General features: G+C 49.0%; 1 protein-coding gene across 1 annotated transcript in view; it reads right to left on the bottom strand.

Annotated features, from left to right (window-relative positions):
• Positions 1 to 1,805: 1,805 nt before the first annotated feature.
• The window catches only part of TOR1A (torsin family 1 member A), a 28,974-nt gene continuing 19,752 nt past the window's right edge, over positions 1,806 to 11,027 (bottom strand). The window contains exon 5 of the mRNA XM_046022671.1: positions 1,806 to 2,005. Within this exon, the coding sequence (XP_045878627.1) occupies positions 1,821 to 2,005 (185 nt within the window). The 3' untranslated portion in view covers positions 1,806 to 1,820. The remainder of the gene's footprint in view (positions 2,006 to 11,027) is intronic.

The raw sequence follows: 11,027 nt of genomic DNA, 5'->3' as shown, positions 1-11,027 counted from the left end.
TTTATTTATCTATTTGAGAGAGAAAGAGAGAGCGAGAGCTTGTGAGCATGGTGGGGGGGTCCGAAGGAGAGGGAGTCTCCAGCAGACTCCTCGCTGAGCACAGAGCCTGACCTGGGGCTCGATACCAGGGCCTGGAGATTAAAACCCAAGCAGAAACCAGCTCAACCAACTGAGCCCAGAGCCCCCGACACAGGAGATTTTAATCACAGGCTCATGTTCCACGCCATTCAACCTTGCCTTCACTTCCAGTTTAGAGGAAATAGGGGGATGGAGGAATGCGTCCCATCACACCGAGAGACCCACCTAGGGGGTGGGTCTTTCCCTGGAGCACCCGGCCCCAGCTCTCCAACAGGTCACTGTCGCAAAAGGTATACTAGCTTAGAACCCTGAAGACATACAATCAGAGGACTTGAACAAAGCAGCCATGGAAAACAGGGTGGGCTGAACTGGGAAATCTTAAATAAAATCTTGCTTTGGGTAAGATGAGAATTGTCTGAAATGGAAACCTGGAAGTCACTGGCAGATTAAAGCAGGTCTTCAAACAGTCCGTTTGGTTTCGTCCCCCAAATGAAATTGCACCAAGATCGTTAAATCGGCCCCTCCGGACACAACGGACATTCTCCTAGAAAAGCCACAGCACGTTCTCATCCGGTGATCCTGCCGCGTGGGGTCTCCGTCGGGGAAAACAAAGCCCTGGGTAAGCCCCCGCCTGGTGAAAGATCTGGAAGGCCGGGATTTGAGCAGCTCTGATGTCTGGGTGGAGGGCGCGTGACACTCTTGTGGGTTTTTGCTTGTTCGTGTTTTCTCACTTTCGTCACGCACGTGTCCTGTTTCTGTGACTTAAAACACATATTTTAAAGTATACGCATACATTATGTGCTTTGGATTTTGTGTTTTAAAGCTCTCAAGTCAAAGGAAGCGAGGAGTGGCAGCCTAAGGTTCCTCGCCTCCGCGGGTAGACCCTTCTCTCCCTTGTTCGTTGTCTTTCAAAACACCTATGTGCCGTCTCGGGTGGAGGAGAGATGCCCTCCCCAGCCCCCAGGAAACCGCGCGGGGAGGCGGGGGCCCAAGCCCTGCGCCCTGGAATCGCACACCCCGGAACTGTGCGCCCTGGGGCTCTGCGTCTTGGCTTCGCCCCAGCCGTGCCACGGGACTGTGCACTTGGTTTGGTCAGAGCCAACGAGAACGGGTTCGAATCCCGGCTCCCCCACTCTCAAGCAGGAGGACTTGGTGCAAGGCTTTGCGGCCTTTTTTTCATCCACTACACGGAGGGAATGGCAGTTCAGCCTTCCGATAAGGACATTACCTCCCACCTCTCCTCTGTCCATGTGGGCGGCAGCCCCCACCAGGCTGTTCTGAGGGTTCCCCTAGAAGCCCTGTGCCCCGTCCTTCCCTCAGGCACCCGACCACCTCAGGTTCTCCCACAGGCTAGCAATTATCATTAATTTTGGTTGAATTCCAAATCTGGCCTGCCACGACAACCAAATGCAAGGCTTAGTCCTTCATTAGATCTTGGATTTAAAACAAACAAACAAAAACCTCTCTCAAGGACAGTATTGGGGTAATTGGGGGAATTTTTTTTTTTAAAAAGATTTTATTTATTTATTTGACAGAGAGAGAGAGCACAAGTAGGCAGAGAGGCAGGCAGAGAGAGAGGAAGGGAGGCAGGCTCCCTGCCAAGCAGAGAGCCCAATGCGGGGCTCGATCCCAGGACCCCGGAATCATGACCTGAGCCGGAGACAGAGGCTTTAACCCACTGAGCCACCCAGGCGCCCCTAATTGGGGGAATTTGAATGTGGGCTGTGTAATTGATAATATTGTTATATTGAAATTAAATTGTGTAGGGTAGCGGTTTGTGGTTTACAGGCGTTGTCCTTACCGGTAGGAAATAACGCTGTGAAGGGTTTAGGGTTCAAGTTTGCTGATGTCTGCAAAGGGCTTTCAAATGGATCAGCAGAAGGGGAAGAGAGGTGGCCCAATGAGAGCGCACTCACGTTCCGTGGATCTGTGGGAGAGACATGTAAGTGTTTGTCATAGTAGTCTTTCCATTTTTCTGTAGGTTCCGTTTTGTTTGTTTGTTTGTTTTTAGAGAAAGAGAGAGAAGGGGAGAGAGAGAGAGAATGCGCATGAAAGGGGAGAAGGTCAGAGGGACAACCAGACGCCCTGCTGAGCAGGGAGCCCTATGTGGGACTCCATCCTGGGACCCTGGGATCATGACCTGAGCGCAAAGGCAGATGCTTAATCAACTGAGCCACCAGGCGTCCGGTTCAGATTTTTTTCCCCCCAAATAAAATGCTACCAATGTTCTAAGCAGGAGGCTCGTGTTTTCTCGTTGCATTAGGGACAGGGCTGGGAACTGTTCTCCCCCTTCCCTCTCTTTCCCCTATATCGCCCCCGACCTGGGCCACACGGTTGGGTGTTAACACATGCGGAGGACCGGCCTGGGAACCTTGCCTTTCTTCTTAATGCTATCTCCAGGGAGAACGGCCACCCTTCTAGAACCACCTAACCCCACCGACCTTGCTGAGCCAGGGCAGCCTGGACGTTGGTTCAAGATCACGTCTGTTTGGTCCTTGCTGGCCACTGCCCTGCAGCCTTTACCAGGAGACATTCTGAGCGATGTTCCCATGCAAAGGCCCACATTCTTTGACCGGAATGATAAATAACTCCACGTAATTTAGATGGATCTCACTGAACCAACCTCAGTTAGTCCCGAGTCATGTGTCCATACACGAAAGGATGGTCACAGTACCCTTGGAGAGTCCGTGAAAATGACAGAGCTTCTCCCATAAAAACCACACACACTCATTGTGCACGTCATGTCAAGACGCTGACAGGACGTGTGAAGTCTACTCCCCAGCCCTAGGTTAAAATGCGATGGGCAAGACAGAAATGGGACACAAACTAAATCTTCTTATAACGGAATACGAGTCAGCAATAAAGGGGAGTAGTCAGGACTGTGAAAATACGGTGCTCAGGAAAAGAAGCCGGACGCAAGAGACCATATGTTACTGACCTATTTACGCGAAATACCCAGAAAAGGCGAAGCTGCAGAGACAGAAAGTATATTTGTGGTTGCCTGGGGTGGGGACAGGAAATAATGGTAAATACGCGGGAGGGAGCATACGGAGAGGACGAGTTGGTTTAAACCTGATGAGTGGTGACGGTTGCATAACTTGGTACACATATCAAAAAAATCACTGAGTTGCATATCTGAAAAGAGGGAGCTACATGGTTTGCGAATATGGTTGATAATGTTATTTGAAAACGTCCCTGGGCCAAAACAGATTGACTAATAGTGTTCTGTTTTGTTTCAGAGACTTGTTTTGGACAGGCCTGCCCACCTCTGGTGGACTCATGGGGCCTCCTGATTCGGACTCATGATCTTATCCCTGACCTCATACCCTTTGTCCCCAAACCCTCAAATATTTGTTCTGCCCCAACTGGGCTGTGCATCCCTGTGGGGGCAGAACATCCCTGTGGGGGTGTCTGTCTTACTCACCACTGTGTCCCGGGGCCTACACAGGAAGCTGGCCTCTTAACACTTGTCTAAGGAGTGAAAGAAGCAAATCATTGTGTCCCCCCCCCCCCCACCTTGGGGTTTCCAGCTGTTCCTTTTACACATTCATCACAAATCCAACGACTCTCCTTCCCCATGGCTGGGAGCTTGGGACTATCTTCCTCCCTTGGGAGAGCATTAAACTTTGTTCTCTGTGTTGCTGGCTTGACTTCTCATCTTCCCTCCCTGGAATTACTCACTTTATTATTATTTTTAAAGATTTTATTTATTTATTTGACAGAGAGAGAGATCACAAGTAGGCAGAGAGGCAGGCAGAGAGAGAGGGGGAAACAGGCTTCCTGCTGAGCAGGGAGCCCATTGTGGGATGCGATCACAGGACCCTGAGATCACGACCCGAGCTGAAGGCAGCGGCTCAACCCACTGAGCCACCCAGGCGCCCCTGGAATTACTCACTTTAGGGTGGTTTGGGTTTTAGCACCTAATGTTTCTTCCATTTGGCAAAGACCTGCGTGCCAGGGGCCCATGTGTGTAATCTCATTTAACCCTTGTAACAGTCCAGAGTAGGTACCATTACTATCCCAGTTGGCAGATCAGAAAACTGAGGCCCAGAGAGGTTGAGATAATCCCCCGAGATCACACAGCTGGTCAGAAGCAGGGTCTTTATGCCGAAGTCCAGAGGCTTGAGACAAAAAACAGGTCATTCCACCTTCCAGAGGGTACTACACCTCTGAGTCATTCAGTGGACAGGACCACCTGACGTGGTCAGACGTCGGGGTAGGACCTGGACCCCTGTTAATGCCCAAGAAATGGGTCTTAGATAATTTCGAGGATTAAGAAATAGATGCTTCATCAACACCAGTGAATGGGATTGCTGCGTCAGCGAGGGGTCCTTTTGCTTCCCGGGCGTTGCTTTCTACCTCTACCCCCCTCTCTGGCTCTCAGTGACATTCTCCGTCTCTGCCTCTGACATGCAAAAACAAACAAAAAACATGCTTCTCCCTTGGGTCAAGTTACTGGCGCCATCTAGTGGTTAAACGTGGGAACTACATCAGCCTCCTTCTGAAGAGCCTCCAGGTGAGGCAAGGTTTGGGGAAACCAATGCCTTCCAGCCCCTCCTTCGTGGACAAAAATACGACATTCTTCAGGCTACCAGATTCTCCAGATGTGTTCAAGCTACCTCCTGGAGGCCACTCTAACTCTCATATTTAATTGTAAACTATTTCATCGAAGGAAATAACATTTTGCTATGCTAGTCCCTTTAGCTCTCTGTATCTTTAATAAAACGAAAGCTCCAAGCCCCATCCCTTTGGCCTTCTGCCCCAAAAGTCATCTCCATGCTGAAACTGGAATGCATCAATGCCTTGCCATGTTTTGTTTTTAACTTTAAATGTGTATGTATGTATCCATAAACAACGTGTAGCACATACGTATTTTTTATTACAATTTTTATTTTAATTTCAGCGAGTTAACACACAGCATTATGTTAGTTTCAGGTGTCTAACACAGCGACTCAACAATTCTGCACGTTACTCTGTGCTCATCATGATAAATACCCTCTTTGATCCCCACCAACTCTTTCACCCACCCCCACCCACCTCTCCTCTGGTGACCAGCAGTTTTCTCTATAGTTAAGAGTCTCTTTTTCGGTTTGCCCCTCTCTCTCTTTTTTTCCTTTGCTTGTTCCATTTTTGTTTTGTTTCTTAAATCCCACATATGAGTGAAATCATATGGTATTGGTCTTTCTCTGACTTATTTCGCTTAACATAATACTGTCTAGGTCCATCCACGTTGTTGCAAATGGCAAGATTTCATTCTTTTTTATGGCTGCATAACGCTCCACCATGTGTGTGTGTGTGTGTGTGTGTGTGTGTGTGTGTGTGTGTGTGACATCTTCCTTATCTGTTCATCTACTGGGCTGCTTCCATAATTTCACTATTTTAAATAATGCTGCAACAACCCTAGGGGTGCCTGTATCCCTTTGAATTAGTGTTTTTATATTTCTGGGGTAAACACCCAGTAGTGTGATTACAAGATTGTAGGGATAGTTCTATTTTTAACCCTTTGAGGACCCTTCAAGGGTCTTTGAGACCCTTCTGCAGCAGCTGCCCTGGTTTACGTTCCCAGCAGCACTGCATGAGGTTTCCTTTTTCTCCACATCTTTGCCAACACTTGTCATTTCTTGTGTTGTTGATTTTAGCCATTGTGACAGGTGTGAGGTCATCGCTCACTGTTTTCTTGATTTGTATTTCCCCAGTGATGGGTGATGTTGAGCATCTTTTCATGTGTCTGTTGGCCACCTGGATGTCTTCTTTGGAGAAATGTCTGTTCGTGTCTTCCGCCCATTTCTAAATTGGATAATTTGGGGTTTGGGTGCGGAGTTGTATCAGTTCTTTATATATTTTGGACACTGACCTTTATCAGATATGTCATTTGCAAATATCTTCTACCATTCTGTAGGCTGCCTTTTAGTTGTATTGTTTCCTTCGCTGTGCAGACGCTTTTTATTTTGATGCAGTCCCAGAAGTTTATTTTTGTTCTTATTTCCCTTCCTCAGGAGACATGTCTAGAAAAATGTTGCTATAGCCGATGTCAGAGAAATTGTTGCTGTGCTCTCTTCTAAGATTTATGGTTCAGGGCTCACAGGTAGGTGCACGACCCATTTTGGATTTATTTTTGTGTACGGTGTAAGAAACTGGGCCAGTCTCATTCTTTTGCATGTAGCTGCCGAGTTTCCCCAACACCATCTGTTGAACAGACTTTTCCCCGTTGCATCTTCTTTCCTCCTTTGTTGAAGATTAACCGACCGTACAATTGTGGTTTTCTACTCGGCTTTATTGATCTATGTGTCTATTTTTGTGCCAGTACCAGTGTCTTGATTACAGCTTTGTACTGAACTTGAATTTGGAGCACATGTACGTTTTAATAGATAAATAAATGATGTTCTGTGCCGTATCCTTTTGCCACTTTCCACTCAACTGTGGTTGCCGAAACCTGTAGACATTCATACACATGGTTTCAGTTCATCCGTTTTTACCTGCCACATAATATTCCACTGTAGGACTCTACGGTGGTTTGCTTACCCATTCCTCTAGTGGTGGGAAATTAGGCTTGACTCCAACGTTTAATATTACAAACAGAGCCTCAACAAACACCCTCAAATGTGTCTCCTGTGCACATGTGTGAGTCCTTCTAGGGCTGGGCTTTGTACCATGTATGCTATGAATGGGCTGCAGGTGAGCAGTGGGGAAGAGCCCAGGGAAGCCAGAGCCCCGAACGCAGTCACCTCACCCAGCAGCCCGTCCACTGACCCCAGTGGGACGGACTCATATGTTCATTTTCTTCACGTTCCCTAATGTGAGAAAGGTTTGAAGAGTAGAATTTTGGGGTCATAGGGCACACGCGTCTTCAACTTCGCCAGCTACTGCCAAATTGGTCTGGTTTTCGACCTTATCTCTTGAACTGACTTTGGGGGGCTTTTGCTCCCCCAAAAGATCTAGGTGACTGCCGTTTCCTGGGCATGTAGCTTAGGACCGCAGACCATCCAAACATCCATTCGTTTCACAAAAACTTATTGACATCTGTGCCAGGAGTAACAAAGTCCCGATCTTTGATCTGGGAAGCTCATGTCCTTGACAGCCTCTATGAACCTGGAAAGCCAGCGTGTGAATTTGCAAGCAGGGTGAAATTTGAGCCCCTCTGCCATTCTTGACAAGACACCCCCCCCTTCCCCACTGGGGCAAAGCACCCTCACAAGCCTGAAGGTGCAAAGAGAACGGTCACCCTTGGTCTCTTTTGAAGGGTGCGATGGTTAATTTTCCGTGTTAGCTGGATTAGGTCATGAGGTGCCCCTATGGTTGGTTAAACATTATTTCTGGGTGTGTTTTCGAGGGAGTTCCTGGATGAGATTAACATTGGAATCAGTAAATGAATCAGTAAAGGGAGGAAAGCAGATGGCTCTCCCCCAGGTATCTGAACCTCATCCAATCTATTGAAGGTCTGAGCGGAACAAAAGGCTGAGTAAGAAAGAATTCTCAGGTTGAGTGAAGGAATGAAAGGACCTAGGTTTGGAATGGGGCTGAGCAGGGCTGCTGGGCAGAGGGAGAATGGCGAATGGCGAATGGCGGGGCAGACATGGGAGCCGTGTTGGGGGAGACTGGGAGATCCGTCCTACAGGTGAATCCCTTTTTGGGAGCGGTCCTTTCCTCATTCGCATGGTCCACACCAGGGGATGCTGCCCTGATCTCACCCCAGGTCACCCCAGGTCGCAGCTGGCTGGGTCAGGGGCCACCCCCCGAGCCAGGCTGGGGCAATCAAATCCCTTCCCTGGGAGTTTGGAACCGGAGTTGAGAGTGGGGAGGGGAGAAGAAGCCGTGAGCATGTGGTCTCTGGGTGTCTGGAGCAGCACACAAAGCCGGGTGCTGGGCAGAGAATGGGACAGATCCACAAAGGAAAGGGGATGAAAGAGAAGGAGGGGGGGAGGCGGGCACTGTGGGCCTGACTCAAGTCCCTCCCATGATGCCCAGCTCCTGTGCACGTTAGGTGAGTTACTGTGCGGCCGCCTGAGGATCCACTTCCTTTTGCTGCTTAATCCAGTGCCGGTGTTTTCTTTAGCTTGAAGCCCACGGTCTCTGCGGATGCCGGCCGGTCTCTGGTCTCTGCGGATGCCAGCCGTTAGCATCTTCTCCAGCCTGCGTGTGGACCTCAGCAATGTGATCCCTCTGGGCAGCAGATTGCCTTTGCCCACAGCTTTCTGCTATCAAGGGGGTTGGCGGCTCTTGGGCCCATACCCTTTCGGGAGGTCAAAGAGGGAGGCTGGGTCCCAGGGGGAAGAAGCCAGCTTTTAGTTAAACATTCTGCAGAGAATTCAAGAGTGAACATCTGAGACTCGCGCGGAAATAAGTGATTGCTAAGGACCCACGGCCTGCAGTGGTGTGGCTGGGTTTGCAAGCCAGGCCAGTCCTTCCAGAGCCTGCCCTTGGTCCATCCTTCTGTGGTTGACTGGGGGACTGGCGGCGGTCGGGGAACAGTAGTGAGGGACTAGAGCTTGTTCAGAAAACCCTTCAGAAGCGTTTCAACAGTAGCAGTAGCAACACCTTGGGACGCTTTTCAATCATATCGTATTTATAAAGAACTGTCCATGCGGCAGCTGGTCAGTCTTACGTGACGCTGGTAGAACCTGGATGAAAAACTTTCATGGGGGGGGCCTCCGGGTGGCTCAGTCGGGTAAGGGTCTGCCTTCAGCTCAGGTCATGATCTCAGGGTCCTGGGCTCGAGCCCCGCATCGGGCTCTCTGCTCAGCGAAGAGTCTGCTTCCCCCTCTCCCTTTGCCCCTCCCCTGATTGTTCTTTCTCGCTTGCGCCCTCCTCTTAAATAAATAAATAAAGTCTAAAAAGAGTTTCAAGGGATTATAAGTGGGCAACGGCAATTGTTTACCCTGCCATGGTACTGAGGATACTGAACTCTCCTTGCTGGGATGTGCCCCACTCCCACAGCCAGAGGGGAGTCCTGCGGGGCGGCACTGACTCTTTCTTGCTTACTGGAATCCCTCGGGGGACAGGCACAGTTGCCAACACACCGGAAGACTTTGGGTCCTAGAAGATGGATGAGCACTTTCCAACATGAACAGGACACACAATAGTGGAGTTCAAGGTATCAAGGAGGTACATTTCCACAAGCCTTGAATCCCACACCAACACCCCCTTTACTGGCTCCCCGGTTCCCATCGTGCACTGCACATCTGTCCGGTTGCATTTACATCCCCTGCCATGAGCACGTGTTCAGTCATCCCGCCGGAGCTCCCGGCTCAGTCAGGTGCCCTGACACTCATCATCTCAAGTGACCCTCAGGGCAACCCCGCAAGGAAGAGACTATTGTTACAAACATTCTACAAAGCAGGAATCCGGGTCTAGAGAGGTTCAATAACCTGTCCAGGGTCCTACACACGGTCATAGCAGAAGCAGGATTTGAACCTGGGCAGTTTGTCTCCTGTAGTGAGCATCTCGGGCACATTAGCCAACCTCTCTGGTCTCAACTCTTTCTTTCATAAAACAGAGATTTCCACTGCTGCTTCACAGGGTGCGTTAGAATTAACTGAGATAACGACTTCATGCACCCAGCACTTGGCATTTAGTAGAAAGCACTTAACACACACACACAAATACATCATGTTATTTCTAAAACACGCAATATTCTATGAGAAGCATACTAATCTCCAGTGACTAAAAGCCAGTCTGTGGCTGACAGAAGAGGGGTAAGCGGGAAGATGAGAGAGAAGGATGACAAGATGAGAGGAGGAATCTTCTGGGGGTGATGGTCCCCATGGGGGCGGTTTCATAGGTGTACACAGACGTTAAAACTTATCTAACTGTACATTGAATATGTGCAGTTTGTTCCATGTCGACTCTAGCTCAACAAAGCTGTTTAAACGCATATGGAATACTCTATAGCCATAAGATTTCCTAGACACAAACTGGGTATCATTGTGTGCAAAGTAGCAAATGAGAGAAGGAAAACACCAACCATAATGCACCCCAGGAGAACCCCTCTGGATAATATAGACACTGATAAGACTTGGATGAGAACAGGGCTTAATGTAAACCATCGGCATTTTAAGTAATCTAGGCTTTTGAACTTTTTTTGTTGTCAGTATTTTTTTTTAACCTTGTGAAGGTCGCAGAAGTAGTAAGTGATAGAGTCAGGATTCGAATGGACCTCTCTGAGTGCTGAGACCAGCAGCTCACAAGCACCCTCCAGTGCCTCCCTCCCCAGGTCCCCCCAGTTTCGGGTAGGTTCACAAGCTAACAGGTAGGCTCACCTCTGCTGACAGTCAAATTCAAAGCTCCCCTGGAAACAGGTGCGGGTCAGGGGGGCGCTGTCTCTGGTCCTGAAAATCTCAGCCTGCAGGGAAACCAGAGAGCCGAGCCCGGGTCTCCAGCAGAATCACACCCTTCCAAGACTTTTCTGGTCGCTCTTTCAACTTATGACAGCCTTGAGGAGTCAAGCTGGTGATTTTGAATATTTTCAATCAACAATTTAAACACTGAAAGCACTGCTGCAACGGAGCGATGACAGAAAGAGTAAAGGGAATGGTAGAACATGAGGGCCAGGGGTTGAGTGGAGGGTGAAGAAGGCACCAGGCTTCCAGTGACCGTGACACAGGACGGCAGCCAGCACAGGCTTGGCAATTTATGAAAACCGAACGGACAGTCTTAAGATAGAATGTGGATCTAAATGCCCAGAATCACTCCCCTTTGTAAGATTCGTAACAAAAATTAATATGAACGGAGTAGTAGTTCTCATGAAGTGGTCACCCAAGAGCCTCATCAGTGCAGGAAAATGGCAGAATTCACGTAGCATCAAAGTTGTCCCATGAGAATTCACGTAGCATCAAAGTTGTCCCTAACAATGTCTAAAGAAAATATGAAACTCCCTCGGCTACCGAAGGACGCTATTACAGCAGTTAATAAAAAAGAGCCATTGGTTGTCACTACCTTCTCCCTCATCTGAC

This window comes from Meles meles, chromosome 11 (genome assembly GCF_922984935.1).
Source record: "Meles meles chromosome 11, mMelMel3.1 paternal haplotype, whole genome shotgun sequence".
Classification (NCBI taxonomy): domain Eukaryota; kingdom Metazoa; phylum Chordata; class Mammalia; order Carnivora; family Mustelidae; genus Meles; species Meles meles.
Note: the sequence above shows the minus strand (reverse complement) of the source record. Positions and strands in the feature narration are given on the sequence as shown.